The sequence below is a fragment of the Pristiophorus japonicus genome, chromosome 6, assembly GCF_044704955.1.
Source record: "Pristiophorus japonicus isolate sPriJap1 chromosome 6, sPriJap1.hap1, whole genome shotgun sequence".
In the NCBI taxonomy this organism is placed as follows: Eukaryota; Metazoa; Chordata; class Chondrichthyes; family Pristiophoridae; genus Pristiophorus; species Pristiophorus japonicus.
The window spans coordinates 27,655,930-27,676,257 of NC_091982.1; the positions used below are offsets into that span (position 1 = coordinate 27,655,930).

At 43.7% G+C, this 20,328-nt stretch overlaps 1 protein-coding gene across 2 annotated transcripts in view; it reads right to left on the reverse strand.

Moving 5' to 3' along the window:
• Positions 1-20,328, reverse strand: part of gria3b (glutamate receptor, ionotropic, AMPA 3b) — a 494,474-nt gene that overhangs the window by 180,889 nt on the left and 293,257 nt on the right. For both annotated transcript variants that reach the window (XM_070882006.1, XM_070882007.1), the window contains exon 8: positions 16,478-16,582. In XM_070882006.1, the coding sequence (XP_070738107.1) occupies positions 16,478-16,582 (105 nt within the window). The remainder of the gene's footprint in view (positions 1-16,477; positions 16,583-20,328) is intronic.

Below are 20,328 nucleotides of genomic sequence, written 5' to 3' on the forward strand. Positions count from 1 at the left end.
GAGGAAGACTTGCTTCCACTCTTAGCATGAGTTCTTAGGTGACTGAACAGTCCAATACGAGAACCACAGTTTCTGTCACAGGTGGGACAGACAGTCGTTGAAGGAAAGGGTGGGCAGGGAGCCTGGTTTGCCGCACGCTCCTTCCACTGCCTGCGCTTGATTTCTGCAAGCTCTCGGCGACAATACTCGAGGAGCTCAGCGCCCTCCCGGATGCACTTCCTCCACTTAGGGCGGTCTATGGCCAAGGACTCCCAGGTGTCAGTGGGGATGTCGCACTTTATCAGGGAGGCTTTGAGGGTGTCCTTGTAACGTTTCCTCTGCCCGCCTTTGGCTCGTTTGCCGTGGAGGAGTTCAGAGTAAAGTGCTTGCTTTGGGAGTCTCGTGTCTGGCATGCGAACTATGTGGCCTGCTCAGCGGAGATGATCAAGTGTGGTCAGTGCTTCAATGCTGGGGATGTTGGCCTGGACGAGGACGCTAATGTTTGTGCGTCTGTCCTCCCAGGGGATTTGTCGATCTAGTGGCCTCTGGAAAGCCTTTAAGCACATTGTGGAAGGCCTGAAAATGGGTGTAATTAGCGGAAACTCGCCATGATGATTAATTCGATCTGGGGCGTGGCCAGTTTTCTGGGCAGGGCCAGCTTCCAACGCAAAACATTGCGGAAACTCAATTTAAGCTGGACATTATTTGCGCTTGAAATTCCATGATCTTCTGTGCTAGTTTGACTGATTTTGGACGAATTGCATGGAGAAAACCAGCTTAACCTAGCGAAAATTCACTAAAGAAAGCAGCCTGCAGTTAAAAGTCTTATGTCTTCACAGAACTTGACTACAAAGCCTTAATTCCCGCTGTTAAAATTATGAATTTCTATGCCCACAATTATAATGGAAACTGCCTATTTAACCGTGTCAGCTATAATTACACATTACAACCAATCAGTTTTGCACCTGCCAGTTTGTCAGCCTGAACTTGGTTCCAACTAACTCTACTTCCCTGTTTTACTCAAAGGTGTCAGTCTTGGCTCAGTGGTCGTATTCTTGCCTCGAAGTCAAGGGTGGTGAGCTCCAAGCCCCACTCCAGAGTGTTGGACATAATCAAGCACATAATTTAAGTTGACACTTCAGTGTAGTAGGAACAGAGGAACAGGAGTAGGCCAGTCAGCCCCTTGAGCATGTGTTGCCTTTCAATTAGAGCATGGCTGATCTGTACCTCAACTCCATTTACCTGCCTTAGCTCCATATTCCTTGATATCCTTACCTAACAAAAATCTACCGATCTCAGTCTTGAAAGCTCCAATTGTGCCAGCATCCAGTACTGAGGGAGTGCTGCTTTTCAGAAGAGATGTTAAATTCAGTTGGCTGTGAAAGAATGCATGGCACTATTTGAAGAAGATTAGTAGAGTTCTTCTGGTGGCCTGGCCTTCATTTATCCCTCAACCAACACTATAAAAACAAATTATCAAGTCAATTATTTCATTGCTGTTTGTGGGATCTTGCCATAAGAACATAAGAACATAAGAATTAGGAACAGGAGTAGGCCATCTAGCCCCTTGAGCCTGCTCCGCCATTCAACAAGATCATGGCTGATCTGGCCGTGGACACATCTCCACTTACCCACCCGCTCCTCATAACCCTTAATTCCCTTATTGGTTAAAAATCTATCTATCTGTGATTTGAATACATTCAATGAGCTAGCCTCAACTGCTTCCTTGGGCAGAGAATTCCACAGATTCACAACCCTCTGGGAGAAGGAATTTCTTCTCAACTCGGTTTTAAATTGGCTCCCCCATATTTTGAGGCTGTGCCCCCTAGTTCTAGTCTCCCCGACCAGTGGAAACAACCTCTCTGCCTCTATCTTGTCTATCCCTTTCATTATTTTAAATGTTTCTGAACTCCAACGAGTAAAGACCCAGTCTACTCAATCTATCATCATAAGGTAACCCTCTCATCACCGGAATCAGCTTAGTGAATCGTCTCTGTACCCACTCCAAAGCTAGTATATCTTTCCTTAAGTAAGGTGACCAAAACTGCACGCAGTACTCCAGGTGCGGCCTCACCAATACCCTGTACAGTTGCAGCAGGACCTCCCTGCTTTTGTATGCCATCCCTCTCGCAATGAAGGCCAACATTCCATTTGCCTTCCTGATTACCTGCTGCACCTGCAAACTAACTTTTTGGGATTCATGCACAAGGACCCCCAGGTCCCTCTGCACCGCAGCATGTTGTAATTTCTCCCCATTCAAATAATATTCCCTTTTACTGTTTTTTTTCCCCCAAGGTGGATGACCTCACATTTTCCGACATTGTATTCCATCTGCCAAACCTTAGCCCATTCGCTTAACCTATCTAAATCTCTTTGCAGCCTCTCTGTGTCCTCTACACAACCCGCTTTCCCACTAATCTTTGTGTCATCTGCAAATTTTGTTACACTACACTCTGTCCCCTCTTCCAGGTCATCTATGTCTATTGTAAAGAGTTGTGGTCCCAGCACCGATCCCTGTGGCACACCACTAACCACCGATTTCCAACCCGAAAAGGACCCATTTATCCAGACTCTCTGCTTTCTGTTAGCCAGCCAATTCTCGATCCATGCTAATAAATTTCCTCTGACCCCGCATATCTTTATCTTCTGCAGTAACCTTTTGTGTGTTATCGAATGCCTTTTGGAAATCTAAATACACCATATCCATCGGTACACCTCTATCCACCATGCTCGTTATATCCTCAAAGAATTCCAGTAAATTAGTTAAACATGATTTCCCCTTCATGAATCCATGTTGCGTCTGCTCGATTACACTATTCCTATCTAGATGTCCCGCTATTTCTTCCTTCATGATAGCTTCAAGCATTTTCCCCACTACAGATGTTAAACTAACCGGCCTATAGTTACCTGCCTTTTGTCTGCCCCCTTTTTTAAACAGAGGCGTTACATTAACTGCTTTCCAATCCGCTGGTACCTCCCCAGAGTCCAGAGAATTTTGGTATATTATAACGAATGCATCTGCTATAACTTCCGCCATCTCTTTTAATACCCTGGGATGCATTTCATCAGGACCAGGGGACTTGTCTACCTTGAGTCCCATTAGCCTGTCCAGCACTACCCCCCTAGTGATAGTGATTATCTCAAGGTCCTCCCTTCCCACATTCCCGTGACCAGCAATTTTTGGCATGGTTTTTGTGTCTTCCACTGTGAAGACCGAAGCAAAATAATTGTTTAAGGTCTCAGCCATTGCCACATTTCCCATTATTAAATCCCCCTTCTCATCTTCAAAGGGACCAACATTTACTTTAGTCACTCTTTTCTGTTTTATATATCGGTAAAAGCTTTTACTATCTGTTTTTATGTTTTGCGCAAGTTTACTTATGTAATCTATCTTTCCTTTCTTAGTCATTCTTTGCTATGTGCCGTGTGCAGATTGGCTGCAGTGTTTCCCTACATGACATAAGAACATAAGAAATAGCAACAGGAGTAGGCCATATGGCCCCTCGAGTCTGCTCTGCCATTCAATAAGATCATGGCTGATCTGATCATGGACTCCCGATCCCCATAACCCCTTATCGCTCAAGAAACTGTCTATTTATGTCTTAAATTTATTCAATGTCCCAGCTTCCACAGCTCTCTGAGGCAGCAAATTCCACAGATTTACAATCCTCTGAGAGAAGAAATTCCTCCTCATCTCTGTTTTAAATGGGCGGCCCCCTTATTCTAAGATCATGCCCTCTAGTTCTAGTCTCCCCCATCAGTGGAAACATCTTCTCTGCATCCACCTTGTCAAGCCCCCTCATAATCTTATACGTTTCAATAAGATCACCTCTCATTCTTCTGAATTCCAATGAGTAGAGGCCCAACCTACTCAACCTTTCCTCATAAGTCAACCCCCTCATCCCCGGAATCAAACTAGTGAATCTTCACTGAACTGCCTCCAAAGCAAGTATATCCTTTCATAAATATGGAAACCAAAACTGCACGCAGTATTCCAGGTGTGGCCTCACCAATACCTTGTATAGCTGTAGCAAGACTTCCCTGCTTTTATACTCCATCCCCTTTGCAATAAAGGCCAAGATTCCATTGGCCTTCTTGAGCATGTGAATGGTGCAATATATCCCTGGCCCCTCCTCTTCCTCATCTACCTGCTGCTCCTTGGTGACATTACCCAAAGACATGGGGTAAGCTTCCAGATGTATGCTGACAATACCCAGCTCTACTTCTCCACCACTGCTTTGGAGCCCTCCACTGCCTCAGTATTTTCAGAGTGCTTGTCCGTAATTCAGTCTTGGATTAGCTGAAATTTCAGAAGCCATTTTCTTTGGCCCCCACCACAAGTTTCATACACTTGACACCGATTCTGGTTGAATCAGACTGTTTGGAACTGCGGTACTCTATTTGATCCTGAGCTGAGCTTCTGACCACATAAGCACTCGATCACAAAAACTATCGACAGGCAACTCTCGATTATCCGTACACAGGCGCAATGGGAAACCGTTGTAACAGCATTTAAAATTCCGTCTGTGTGACGTCAATTTGAAACTCTGATGTTCCTTTCGAATGTTGCCTGTTGAGCCTTGTTTTAAGCGCTCAGCCTTGCCTCAGCTCCCGCTGCTTCTTGCAGACAGGTCCACTGCTTCTGTCGGGCCTGCATTTGCCATGCTGCTTTTTCATGAAAATGCCACGAACAGTTACAGGAAGTAATCAACAAGCCTAATGGTCTTTAGATCTAGAGGACTAGAATTCAAGGATTAGAAGATACGTTACAGCTATTGATTAGAGCACACCTGCAGTACTGTAAGCATTCACTGTAATGTCAACTCGCTCTAACGGAGAAATCATTTACCCGGCATAGCCCAAACCCTGGGGGACCCGGATAATCGAGAGTTGCCTGTACTTTCATCTTTAAATTACTATCCTTGTGTTTAAATCCCTTCATGGCCTAGCTCCTTCCTATCATTGTCACCTCCTCCAACACTATAACTCTTAAGATCACTTCGCTCCTCTGACTCTGGCCTCATGTACACCCCCAATCCCTTCGCCCCACCATTGCCGGCCGTACCTTCAGTCATAAGAACATAAGAAATAGGAGCAGGAGAAAGCCATACGGCCCCTCGAGCCTGCTCCGCCATTTAATCCGATCATGGCTGATCCGATCATGGACTCTGCCTGCTCTCCATAACCCCTTATTCCCTTATTGTTTAAGAAACTGTCTATTTCTGTCTTAAATATATTCAATGCCCCAACTTCCACAGCTCTCTGAGGCAGTGAATTCCACAGATTTACAACCCTCAGAGAAGAAATTTCTCCTCATCTCAGTTTTAAATGGGCGGCCCCTTATTCTAAGATTATGCCCTCTAGTTCGAGTCTCCCCTTTCAGTGGAAACATCCTCTCTGCATCCACCTTGTCAAGCTCCCTCATAATCTTATACGTTTCGATAAGATCACCTCTAATTCTTCTGAATTCCAATAAATAGAGGCCCAACCTACTCAACCTTCCTCATAAGTCAACCCCCTCATCCCCGGAATCAACCGAGTGAACCTTCTCTGAACCGCCTCCAGAGCAAGTATATCCTTTCGTAAATATGGAAACCAAAACTGCACGCAGTATTCCAGCTGTGGCCTCACCAATACCCTGTATGACTGTAGCAAGACTTCCCTGCTTTTATACTCCATCCCCTTTGCAATAAAGGCCAAGATTCCATACTAACCTTTTGTGTTTCATAAACAAATACCCCCAGGTCCCGCTGTACTGCAGCACTTTGCAATCTTTCTCCATTTAAATAATACAATCTTTGATTTTTTTTCTGCCAAAGTGCATGACCTCACACTTTCCAACATTATTCTCCATCTGCCAAATTATTGCCCACTCACTTAGCCTGTCTCTGTCCTTTTGCTGTTTGTGTGTGTCCTCTAGGCCCCATGCTCTGTAATTTCTTCCATAAAGCTCTCTAACTCTTCACTTTCCTCTCATCCCTTAAGACACTTCTTAAAATGCATATATTTGAAGAATTTTTTGATCACACCTCCTAGTATCTCTTTCTTTGTCTTGGCATCCATTTTGTTTGATTACGCGTCATGTTTTTCTATGTTAAAGGTGCTATAAAATACAAGTCCTTGTTGCTGTTATAAAATTAAAGCAATATACAAAATAAGGACAGAGTGTATGATTTTAGAATGGGGACTGAATTATGACCTTAACTTGAGATTGAATTACGTCTGCACGCCCTGGTCCAATTATCCTCTGCCCTCTAGCTCTCCTTTATCTGAAAACTACATTTGATCTTCACTCCCTATTCCCAATACTATGGACAATTGACTAGTACTCTGTCATAATTATTGCTTTCCATTATTGTTAATGGACATTAAGAACCTATAAATAAGACACACACATTCTGTCATCCTATTATTCCATAAATGTTTCGTTTTCATGATTTTTTTCTGTATGTTACTTTGGAAAACATCTAACCAAATAGTGTAATAATATTGGAAATTTCCTGTAAATTAATTTATAGCTCGGAATTATAAGCAGCTTGTCTTTGTCCACTCATTTGATGAATTAATATTGGAGTCTTTTTGACCACTAGATATAGTAGATAGATATGATAGAGATAGATAGATAGATAGATAGATAGATAGATAGATAGATAGATAGATAGATAGATAGATAGATAGATAGATAGATGGATAGATAAAGGAAGGAAGAACTTGCATTTATCATCATCATTCTCGAACAAGGATGACTTGCTTCCACATGGGTTCATAGAATATTGGATGGATACCTGAAGGAGAAAAAATGTCAGGAATATGTAAAAGAGCCAGAGTGTGGGACTGACTGGATTGCATTTATATAGCACCTGCTCTTCTTCAAATATTGCCATGGGATCTTTTACATCCACCTGAGAGAGCAGGTGGGGCCTCGGTTTAATGTCTCATCTGAAAGACGGCACCTCTGACTATGCAGCACTCCCTCAGGAGTATTGGTCTAGATTTATGTGCTTAAGTCTCTGGAGTGGGACTTAAATCCACAACCTGCTGACTCAGAGGTGAGTGTGCTACCCAGTGAGCCACAGCTGACACTAGATAGATAGATAGATAGATAGATAGATAGATAGATAGATAGATAGATAGATAGATAGATAGATAGATAGATAGATAGATAGATAGATAGATAGATAGATAGATAGATAGATAGATAGATAGATAGATAGATAGATAGATAGATAGATAGATAGATAGATAGATACATAAATAGATAGAAATACAGATGGTTGATAGATAGATCGACAGATAGATATAATTACCCTGATATTACACTGTAACCTACATTTGTCTTCTATTTTTTGATGTTTGGATTTCACTTGGTTTAGAAAGGCTTTTTCCTACATAATGTGGAAGCTTTAAATGGTCACATTAAATATAATTATCCAACTTTGGTGGGAGCCTCATCTGCTGAGAGCATATATCGTAAATTGCAGTGTGCACTGCCCATGATCTTCTGAGTATGTGTGCAGCACATGCCTGAATTTCCAATCTATGTTATGGAGGGGCAAGACTGCCGAACAGGAGCAGAGTCAGAAAGATACACCTATGATCTTTAATATTAAATGCAAGAGTTAGATTTTCCCACATGGAACAAACAGTGCAGAAATTTAAAATTAAAAGTTAAAAAAAGACTTCTGACTGCAGTCCTATTCCGCAGTTCATTACCATCCATCTGGTAAATCCAGATGGTTTGCTCCTGCAGCAATTTTGTAAGTTGAACATCACATGAACAAATGTACTTTGCTGGAGGGTCCATTACATTTATGCTCTGAACTATCTTGAGGAATATTGAAGGCAAAAAAATATTAGTTATCCCCAGATAGATGATCACTCATATCACGGTGATCTCTAGATCAACCTTAGTAATATTTTAAAACAAAAAAAGTAATTGAATGCAATATAATACTTATGGGGATGATAATGTCCCCCTCCCACCCCCATAGTAAAATGCAACCCGATTTCATGCAGTTCAAATTGTGCAGTGCAATACGGCTGCAGTTTAGGTCACATGGTCCCATGATGGGAGCCTGAAGACCAAAGAAGCTTGAGGACTGATTTTATTTTTAGCAGGAGCAGAAAATGGCAGCAGTGGATCAGCTGTTCGTTTTACATCACACCCTTCCTTACCATTGAAAGTTAAATCCAGCCCTCTGAAAGGTTTACAAAGGTTTAGAAGATACTAAACTGAATAGGAAAGGTAAATCCAGAATGATACTTCAAGGAATGCAGGAAAGTTGGACAAGGGAGCACAATGAGTAATTACCATTTGAAAAGGAACTTCTGTTCGGGTACTGCAGGCAAGGACCTTTGAATCATTTATTATACAGCTGAGTGCTATGATAGGGGACTGCAGGAGGGTAATTTTAATCTAACCCGCCAGGTGGAGAACTGACAGGGTCAGATGAGCTGCCTGTTTTAAACAATTTTGCACAGTGGAAGTCATTGGAAATTAAAATCGAGTGTGATGCAAAACTGGCAGCCAATCCGATTCTTTCAGTTTTCCAACCGAGTGAATAAGGTTAAATAGACCCGAGGCTTTAAAACATTAGTAGGAGCTGGAGCAGGCCATAGAACCCCCCGAACCTGCTCCGCCATTAAACAAGATCATGACTGATCCTCTACCTCAACTTTACTAGATGGCTGAGCTAAGAATTAACTTCTTTATCTTCATCTCATGGATCCATAGCTCCCACAAACTTCACACTCACTCACATACACACACACGCATATATATAAATATTTTGGAGCTCAGACAATATGGACTTTGGTCTCATGGTATATGACATGATCTAAAGTACTCAATGTTTATCTTGAATCACTCCTGAATTCATGATCTTATTATACTTATTTTGAAACAGGCTCTGAATTGTGCACCCAATTATAAAGTTTTTCTGCATATCTGTAGTAATGCATTGTTCATGAAAATGCCACTTCTTTATTTGATTGCATAGATACTTACTGACAAAGACAAATCAAATCCAAAGGTCTATTTGTGATCCCTATGGCTTTCATGTAAAACTTTCTGACCCACTCGGTATATAAAAATATGGATGCCTTCCTGCGCTATACAATCAGTGAATTGAATGCATATGTCCTCATACACTATGAAGGTTTGAATGCAAAACCCTTGTGCTGCTGATAATGAAAATGAATAAACAGTCTGAACCAAATAATCAAGGGTTACTCTCACAACACGACACTAAGGCCGAAATTTTGCTCACCTTGGTGGGTCTGGGGTAGGTGATGTCGGTGGCGGGTTGCGGCCTCACTGCTGACCCCATCCCACTGCCTCAATGGGGTTTGTTAAGCCCACCCAGCGCATTTCCTGGCCCAATTAGAAGGAGCGGGTATGGTGACGTCCTTCATGACATGTCTTGAGCCAGTTTCCTTAGAGACCATGGTCACCTGACTTTTGACGTTTGTGCTGTCAGTGTTCTACAACATTGAAGTGTTGCAAACACTGACGATCACTGCACAGAGGTGCATGGATGCACACAGGGCCTCCCATGACTCCCTCCATGTGCTTATGGAGGGAGTCATAGTACACAGGGAGGTTCTCTTCCATTTGATGGGCAGAAGAGACCTCCCCTCCCCAGAACAGTCTGGTTGAACTTTGCAAAGGATGCCACTGACAGGGATGTCATCAGGCAAACCTTTCAATTATCTCTTTAGGCCAGGAAACGTGAGTACAAGCTACACTCACCTTCATCCTGCTATGCCTCGTATCACATTCCCATCACTCTGCCTTCCTGGCACATCCTTACTCACACCAACTTACTTTGCACCTCCACCCATCCCCCTCTCTGTCTACATTATCACATCGCTATCTCACCAGTCGCACTCAACCTCATTCTAGTGCAATCATATCAAGACACAAGGGCAGACACTTGGATGTTTTATCCAATGTTCATGTAAAGTTTCTGTTAATGTGCTGTCAAATATTGAAACCTTCATTTTCAACACTTTGCATCCTTGGACAGATTTGTGTGCACCTGTGGAAGCGACTTAGTGAGTTGCAGTGAATGGTGAGACATAAGGATACCCCCCACAATGGTGATGAGTGTGAAATGAATGGCTTGGACATTGTAGGGATGCTTTATGGTGTTGGTGTGGAATGGTGCCAACCTGGCGCATAATGTGGCAGCCAGGGTGTAAAGCATCAAGTGATCAATCTGGCCATCCCTGGCCTCGTGGGCAGCAATATGCTCGGGTGCTGATGCCCTGTGTCCTGTGCAGCATCAGTTGATTGCGGAGAAGTTTGGTGTTGTTTTTGATGCAGCTGGTGTGCCTGATGCTGCTGGTGTTGGGGCTGATCATGGTCAGATTCTGAGGACCATGGTGAAACAGTATAAATGGTACACATGCTGATCGAATAGATAGCAGGTGAAGTTGAGATAACAGAAGCAACCTGCCAATGGTGAAAGAGCTTGTTCCAATGAAGTGACACTGGATGGAGAGGTTGCTCCAAACATTTGCAAACTGCATAAAGCTCAATCTGTGTAATAAATGCAGTAAGCAACAGCTTCTGCACTTGGAAAGTGAACAGCTGTGAGATGGAAGCTTTTATAACACATATTAAGCTGTCAACTAATCAGCTGATTCAATAGCCATTCAACTCCCGCCTCAGGGTAACACACATGGCCCATGAGCAGCACGGACCCCGTGGGCGAGCAGTTGAAGTTAAAAGGTAAGGTTAAAGCCATTTTTAAGGGTCTGTCAACAAGCCAATAATTGCTTTAATTGGGTCGCCCGCCTCTGTGGGTCGGGTCCGATCTGAGGTGCGCTATTGGGATTGGTGTGTTGCGGCGGGATATTAAAAAAAAATCACATTTCCCACCCGACCCGCCACCGACCTGACCCGACCTGCTGAGCCCCCGGAAAATTCCAACCTAAGTCTTGAAAGATGTGACCCCCCACCAAACCAGTCTACCATCAGAAACACTCAATAGATTTTTCTTCCATATTTCTCACTTTCCCCTCTGAAGATGCTGACTCAGGCCCAGGCTATGATTATCTGGCTGTTCTCTGGTCCTTCTTTTGAATTCACATTCTTCACATGGGACTTCAGAGTTTGTCAGCAACCTAGTTAATCTGCTTACCCTTATCCTGCCCTTACCTTAATTCCACACCCATGCACTTCAAACACATGTGTACCTATAACAAGGATCAGTAGATAGTGATCAGGCCCAGGAACCCTGGCTGATTTCCCCCCGCCCTAGCCCTAGGGCATTGGATGAAGTATATCACTTCTATCAATATCCCTTTGGATATCAATTAATTCAGCAGGGTCCAAGGATCCAATCTGGGACCTTTGTCATCTATATGGTCAGTTCCACACCAGGTGGTTTATTTACCAACTCAGTTACTGACAGAACTGTATTAAATAAAACTGGCAACACACTTGCAGAGACAAATTATGCCTTGTTTATTGTTACTAACATTTTTCTTCTACCAAAAATGATTGAAGGTAGATATTTGCACCAGTTTGGATTGTTTTGGTGTGGATCTCACTCCTCGTGTGGATTGTTGTTTACTGCTTCACGATGACATGCAAGCCGTAATCCTGGTCAATGGATCCACCACAGACCCAATACACATGCGGACCAGGGTCAAGCACGGCTGTCTCATCGCACCAACGCTCTTCTCGATCATCCTTATTGCAATGCTTTATCTCACCCTCAATAAGCTCCCCGCTGGAGTGGAGATAATTTATAGAACAAACGGGAAATTGTTCAAACTCCATCGCCTCCATACCAAATCCAAGGGCATCCCATCCTCTGTCATTGAATTACAATATGCAGCTTGCGTTTGTGCACACTCGGAAGTCAAACTCCAAACCATCACCAATACCTTCACCGAAGATTACGAAAGTATGGGCTTTACACCAAACAGACGTAAGACAAAGGTTCTCCACCAATCTGTCCCTGCCACACAGTACTGCCCCCCGATTATCAAGCTCCATACCTCGGGAGCCTCCTGTCAAGAAGGGCAGACATCGATGACAAAGTCCAACACTGCCTTCAGTGTGCCAGTGCAGCCTTTGGTTGCCTGAGGAAGAGAGTGGCTGAAGACCAGGACCTCAAACCCGGCACCAAGCTCATGATCTACAAAACAGTAGAGATACCCGCCTTCATATGCTTCAGAGACATGGACTATTTACAGTTGGCCCCTCAAAGCACCAACGCTGCACAAGATCTTGCAAATCCATTGGCAGGATAGGCACACCAATGTCAGTGTTCTTGCTCAGGCCAACATCCCCAGCATTGAAGCATTGACCACGCTCGATCAGCTCCAATGAACGGGCCACATTGTCCGCATGCCCGATACTAGACTCCAAAAACAAGCGCTCTGACATGGCAAGCGAGCCCCAGGCAGGCAGAGGAAACACTTCAAGGGCACCCTGAAAGCCTCCTTGAAAAAGAGCAACATCCCCACCGACACCTGGGAATACCTGGCCCAGGACCACTCAAAGTGGAGGAGAAGCATCCGTGAAGGCGCTGACCACCTTGAGTCTCTTTGCCAAGAGTAGGCGGAAGTCAAGCGCAAACAGCGAAAGGAGCGAGCGACAACCTAAGCACCCCACCCACCCGTCCCTCTAAGCACCGTGACAGAGACTGCATCAGTCACCTGAGAACTCATATTAGTGTGGAAGCAAGTCCTCCTCGACTCCGAGGGACTGCCTAAGAAGGAAGAAGTTTTAAAAAACTGGCAACGCACTTACAGAGACCAATTATGCCTTGTTCAATGTTACTGACGTTTTTCTTCTACCAAAAATGATTGAACGTAGATATTTGAACCAGTTTGGATTGTTTCGGTATGGATCTCACTCCTAGTGTGGATTGTAATTTACTGCTGTACACTTTGCAAACAATAGATTACATAATGATTGACAGATTTGGGTCAGTATGCAGCAATGAAAAGAATACAGACCTCTTTTAATTCAATAGAGACATTCACCAACTGATCCAACAGTGTCTCTCCAGTGAATTCCTGATCTGAAAAGGAGTTGTATGTGTTTAAAAAGGAGGCATTGAAAGTTCTCCCTCTATAGCAATATTCTTCTTTAATGAAATATTAATTAGGCTTGTAAAGAAACACTCCAAAAATTTTGATTGGCAATTGCATCAGGGCTGGGCATGTGGTTCAGACCTGAGAGTAAGGACCAATCATCAGTGATTCTTTGACCGGGCCAATGTTTCTTTAATGGTCCTTTTTATTTGACTATGTTTTGCTGCTTTGGTTCAATTCTGTGTTAAGTGGTAGCTCAGTAGAAGCATCTTGGTTGTTTTGATATGACAAGGAGAACTGTAAAATACAGAATAATCCTAATAATTCAGTCATACTTTGTACTTAAAAAAATGAAACGAGCCAGTAAATTGAATGAAGCAATGTAAATAACACAGAAAAATGGGAATTTAATGCTCAATAAAAATTTTAATGATCAGCTAAATGACTTCACAGACTGCACTGTCTTGTGCTGAGTACTGTTGATCTACCTGCTCTATGTTAAATAAAGTATCTTATTTCAGCCTGAGTCTTGGTCTCAAGTGGTGTGGTCCTTTCCCAATAGGAGCTAGGTAAAGACTACCTAAATTTATTTCACGTGGGCTAGCAATGCAAACATTGTATGGCTGCTCCACGCTCATGACCTTCCGCGAGAGGTGGGCACCGGAGGGACTGGAGTGCATCATCACCCCCGGAAACCAAATTTTAATTTGAGTTTATAGGTCTAAAGTTTAATTTGTTTAATTTGCTGGTTTTAGTGCCCCCCCCCTGCCTTTTAGCCAGGGGGCACTTGTGCAATTTGTTTTTCGGTGCCCTCGGGGGAAAAAAAAGCAAAAAAACAAGGGGGCATTTGTTTGAAAGTTTGAAAATGTTTGGAGTCCCCCCTCCCCCCTTAAGGGGAGCACTTGATTTAATTGATTTATTTGTCTTCAACTAAAAGATTTGTATGGTTGCTCTGCTATCATGGCCTTCCGCGAGAGGTGGGCACCGGAGGGACTGCAGTGTATCATCACCCCCGGCAACCAAATTTTAATTTGATCTGTTTAATATCTAAAGTTTAATTTGTTCACTTGTCGGTTTTGGTGCCCCTTTAATAAGGGGGCATTTGATTTACATGTGCAGCTGAAATAGTTGTATGGCTGCTCCTAATTGCTGGGCTGAGACCTCAGCCATACTAATGGCAGAACAAATAGCTGAATGCAAGGACTAAGACTCCTACTTATGTTTGAATGTAAGCACAACTTTGTCGGTGGTAGTGCAGGGAGAACCTACCTCCAGCAATAGCACTGTAATAGAAAGCCAGCGGTAAAAATCAAATGGTTGAAAGAATTATGATAACCTCGGGCATCCTTATTTATTAACTGCTGGCTATTTGAATAGCGAAACGTGAGTACTTTATCTCGGGAGGGATTACTGAGCTTGACAGTGCAAAAGATTTAAATTGACACAAGCAAATTAGTCATTAACCCAGGATGCTTTAGTAGTCATGTTATTTCAGCTTCCTCATCCTGGAACTTCCCCAAATGACTCATCGGCTGTCAACCCTTAAACACAAATACATTTTCTAAAAAAAACAACAGAAATAGACAAAAAAAGCAATAACAAAGTCAGTTGGAATTCTCTGGCAATATTTGGGCTCTGAAACTATGCTGTGGATATTACCGGTGAAATGCTTAAGGGGTGTCTTTTGAAATTCCTCTATCTACTATTTAAGCAGAAGCATTAACCCATTTAACTGTTCACTTGCTAGTATCCCACATAGTAATTTCAGAACCTTTGTTTTGGAACAGCAGTATTGATGCCAAGACTTTTAGAATCGTAGACATTTATGGCACAGTCGGAGGCCATTTGGCCCATTGTGTTTGTGCTGGCCAAAGAAAGAGCTATCTGGCCTTATCCCACTTTCCATCTCCTGGTCTGTAGCCTTGTAGGTTACTACACTTCAAGTACATATGCAAGTATTATATAATGCATTTTCTTTTGTAATTTTTCATTAGGATATATAATGGTGATGATTAAATCGTTGCAACAGTAATTAAAGTCTTTCCTCTCGTCATTGCACTGATTCTTGTGGGGGTACTGTCGATGGATATAGTCAGCATCCAATACCTTACCAAAGTGATCACTGTTTGTCAGTGAGTCGAGACAGTGAGTGTCAGAAGGCTATTTAAAGCAAATGCCTGTGAAACACTGTTTGTTTGAGAGATCATTTCATTACTTTACAGCTATTGTCTATGTCGTCATAGAAACCAAGGTCATGGGCTAAGAATTAAACCTATTTTAATTAGTAAACAACTGCATACCTAGAAAAACATATTCATGAATCTTACACGGGGTCAATTCACTAGCTGTGATAGGATTACCGTGATCTGTAACGAAGGTTCTGTAATACTTCCCCAAATTCTTCTCAATTGCACTGCTATTAACCATGAGGACTCCCAGAGCCTTGTAGACGTGTTAAGAAAGAAGACAGCAGGGGTATTGGATCTACTGGCAGCAGAACTAAGGGAATAAGTGTGGGAAAGCTTTCCAGCAGCAACAGCAGAAAGGAAGAAGTGCTGAGCGTCTTGGCAGCAGTGTTACAAGGAGGAAAGCATGGTGAGCAATACATGCTGAGACGGAGAGGCAAAGACTGCGCCGTGTCCAACTGCAGGAAGACACGCCAGGAACAAATGGGTCCCAGTCGCACCTGTTTATTGGGCTCAAACTTCATGGTGGGGGCTGGGTGTGGGCGAGCACCTCCTGGTTTCACAATACTGCGGCCTTCCGCCCGGTTGTATTTGATACCCACTTTTGAGACTGTACCAACTGGTGAGCTGCCTCGGGTGCCCGAATGGTGCCAGTTAAGCGTGCGGAAGCAGCTCTCCAGTTTGATGACAATGAGCTCCAGTTTGGAGCGAGCCTCACGCTTCCACTTTTGGCTACACGTCTGAGGCACACTGCTCACTCTGCTCCGGAAACCAGCGCAAAAACAATTTCTCGGCCATATTATCCCGGTTAAAATGTGATCTGGCCTGTATAATTTTATCACTGCTAACCGATAGCTCTTCATTACTCTATCACCAAAAAAAGGTCTGAGCCAGTGTAGCTAGTCACAAATCAAAAGTTCCATTTCCCATTGCACAGCACAAGTCCACGGGGAAGAAGGCAAAGAAAATAACAACTTTTTTGACTTTTTTGTGAAAGAGCTAATGGGGTAGAAATTGCAGTAGGAATCGCTTGTGATTCTCAGGGCAGGTGAATAGGTGGGTGAACAATGGTCATTTTGTCAAGGTAGTGGTGAGCACCCATGGAACTGGACCCAGCATGGGGCAATGCCCAGAAGAGAGAAAATTAGCAGACTAAAAATAAAGATTTTAAATCTTTGAATTCAATAAACCCAAATGTCAGAAACATCATTATTTGTGGATAGCTTAACAAGCAGACCTGCTTTATTTTATCTTACCTTCCGGGGCCCCGTAGGTCTTAGTTCATAAACGTCTATGGTGTAGTTTGATCTACGTCCATAGTTGTCAAATTGTAGGTTTCCAGTCAGCCCTCGGCCTCGTACCTGCGCACACAGAATAACAAATGTAGAGTGACATACTGGTAATGAAATTGTTTCATTTGAGCAGAGGAAAACAAATTGCAGATTGGAAAGCCATGAAAGATGCCTGTGGGCATGCTGGAGAAGGTCACCATAGCGTCAGGATCCCAGAATTCGACACGCCATTTATTGCAATAGAAAATAGAATGGATCTGTCTTATGTATAATTGTTGCTGCTGTTAGTAATAGCTCCATTTTAAATTTGTTAAATTAAGCTTAAAATTACATCTTCTCGAGACAGTGCAGAGATTTTAAGGTAGACATAAAAAAGTCATTCAAAGAAAATGCTACTACAGCTATCTCACAAAAAAATTACTCCAGTCACATCTTTTGGGAGGTGACCTGATGGAGCAGAACCTTAATGGAGAGCTGGAGATACAGAAAATTGCACACTCTCTTTTTTCCTATAAAACTGAATATAAGGTGTTATCCTCTGGGAAATATTCATTTTCTCTCCTCACACCTTTCTCTGATGAGACATTCATTGATAGAAACCAATCCTCTCCCCAGTCTATCTCCAGTGTGAATGCAGCTTTAAATTTGCCAGCGTTTATACAGTGGTGGCTGCGATGGAAGATGGGATTACTGGGTGGTTTGTGGGTTAGACACATTAATTCACTTCTGAATCCTGGGTTCAATAGCCAGCCCAGATTGTTGGGATGAAAGTCTCTTCCATCTGTTGGCTGGAAGGACCTACATGAAAGTAGTCTGAATCCTGGCGGGCATGTGCACTTAAAGCTGGCCCCATCTGGCACTAAATGGCATTAAACTGACAATGTCACTCTGAGAAGCAAAATTAGGTGTAGGAAATTGAAAAATATCACACAGTAGGGGATGCTCCTCTGAGGATGCAGCATTTGGTTGGAGTAGATTACAGGGTGCTTTTATGTTGCAGCTAACCAGGGAGTGCTCAGTACTGACACAGATGCCCAAAACTCCCCAGCAAGAACATCCTTCACTTTGAAAAGCGTTAAAAATGTTGAAAATGTGGTGGTTGCAAATAACTGCAAGTATTGACTTTCCAATTGAAATAAAGAACTTGCATTTATATAGTACCTTTCACAGCCTCAGGATGTCCCAAAGCAGTTTTAAAACCAATGAAGTACAGTCACTGTTGTAATGCAGGAAATGCCAATTTGCAATGACGCAATGACCACATAATCAGGTTTAGTGATGCTGGTTGAGGGATAAATTGTTGGCTAGTTAACCAGGAGAACTCCCCCATTCTTCTTTGACTAGTGCAACATAATCTTTCGCATCCACCTGATAAGGCAGACAGGACCTTGGTTTATCATATCATCATCATAGGCAGTCCCTCGGAATCGAGGAAGACTTGTTTCCACTCGTAAAATGAGTTCTTAGGTGGCTGTACAGTCCAATGCGAGAACCACAGTCTCTGTCACAGGTAGGACAGATAGTCGTTGAGGGAAGGGGTGGGTGGGACTGGTTTGCCGTACGCTCTTTCCGCTGCCTGTGCTTGATTTCTGCATGCTCTCGGCGATGAGACTCGAGGTGCTCAGCGCCCTCCTGGATGCACTTCCTCCACTTAGGGCGGTCTTTGGCCAGGGACTCTCAGGTGTCAGTGGAGATGTTGCACGTTATTAGGGAGGCTTTGAGGGTGTCCTTGTAATGTTTCCTCTGCACACTTTTGGCTCATTTGCCGTGAAAGAGTTCCAAGTAGAGCGTTTGCTTTGGGAGTCTTGTGTCTGGCATGCGAACTGATCAAGTGTGGTCAGTGCTTCAATGCTGGAGATGTTGGCCTGGTCGAGGACGCTAATGTTGGTGCATCTGTCCTCCCAGGGGATTTGTAGGGTCTTGCGGAGGCATCGTTGATGGTATTTCTCCAGTGACCTGAGGTGTCTACTGTACACAGTCCATATCTCTGAGCCATACAGGAGGGCGGGTATTACTACAGCCCTGTAGACCATGAGCTTGGTGTCAGTTTTGAGGGCCTGGTCTTCAAACACACTTTTCCTCAGGCGGCTGAAGGCTGCACTGGCGCACTGGGGGCAGTATTGAATCTCGTCATCAATGTCTGCTCTTGTTGATAAGAGGCTCCTGAGGTATGGGAAATGGTCCACATTGTCCAGGGCCACGCTGTGGATCTTGATGACTGGGGGGCAATGTTGTGCAGCGAGGACAGGCTAGTAGAGGCAATGCTCATTCACCATAGCATTGATGTACATGGGGTGCCTCACATTTCTGGTATTATCCTTGTAAATCTTCTCTGCACCCTCTCCAGTGCCTCAATATCCTTTCTATAATATTGCAACCAGAATTGCATGTAATACTCCAAGTGTGGTCTAACCAAGGTTCAATACAAGTTTAGCATAACTTCACTACTTTTCAGTTCTGTCCCCCTGGAAATAAACTCTATTGCTTGGTTTGCTTTTTTCACGGCGTTGTTAATCTGTGTCGCTACTTTTAGCGATTTGTGTATTTGTATTCCAAGATCCCTTTGCTCCTCTATCCCACCCGGACCTTACTATTCTTCCTACCAAAATGTAATACCCCACATTTATTTTTGCTGAAATTCATTTGCCAATTATATGCCCATTCTGCAAGTTTATTAATGTCCTCCTGTAATTTGTTGGCATCCTCCTCAGTATTAACTATCCCCCCCCAAATTTTCTGCAAATTTAGAAATTGTGGACACGATTGTTCCTACTGGGATGGGAGCGAGGTGGGCGACTTTGGGGGAGCATTGGAACCCCGCTCCCTTATTTATCCTCCTCTGTCCATGTAATTTTACGATGCTGGAGCTTGTTAAGCCCGACCTGCGATAATCCCAGCCAATTAAAAGGAAGCAGGTCTGATGATGTCATTTGATGATGTGCCAGTAGCTGGTTTCCTTAAAGGGACCATGCCCACATTCAATTTGACAGTTGTGCTGTCAGTGTTCTGCAGCGCTGACAAGCATTGCACAGAGGTGCACGGCTGCACTCAAGCTCTCCCATGACTCCCTCCAGCTGCTTATGGAGGGTGTCACAACAAGCAAGGAGGTTCTCTTCCCTTCTAATGGGCGGAAGAGACCTCCCCAGAATCCCAACGCAGCCTGGTTGCACCTTGTACAGGAGGGCACAAGCAGAGATGTCATCAGGAGGAGCTGGCTGCAGTGGCACAGACCTTTCAATAATCTCAGTGGATCACAAAATGTTACTGCAATGCCACACTCAACCTCATTCTGCTGTGCCACTCATCACATCCCCATCACTCTGCCTTCCCTACCCTACTCCTGCACATCCTTATTCACACCAACTTATCTTGCACCACTACCCATCCCTCTCTTATCAACATTATCACTTCCCCATCTCACTAGCCATCCCTCACACTCACCCTCATTCTTGTCCAATCATACCAACAACACACAAGGGTGGGCACTTGGGTGTTATCACCAATGTTCATGTAAAGTTTCTGGTAATGTGTTGTTATACATTGAAATCTTTATTTTCAACACTTTGCTTTCTTGGGCAGATGTGTGTGGAGCTTTGGAAGTGACTTATTGAATTTCGGTGAATGGTGAGACATAACTGTACCCCCCCAATGGTGCTGAGTGTGAAAGGAATGGGCCTAGACATTGTAGGAATGCTTTATGGTGTTGGTGTGGGGAGGTGCCAACCTGGCGCATCATGTGGCACAGCCAGGGTGTACAGCATCAAGTGAAATAAATCTGGCCATGGCGAGGCCACCCCGGCCTCTCGGGCAGCAAT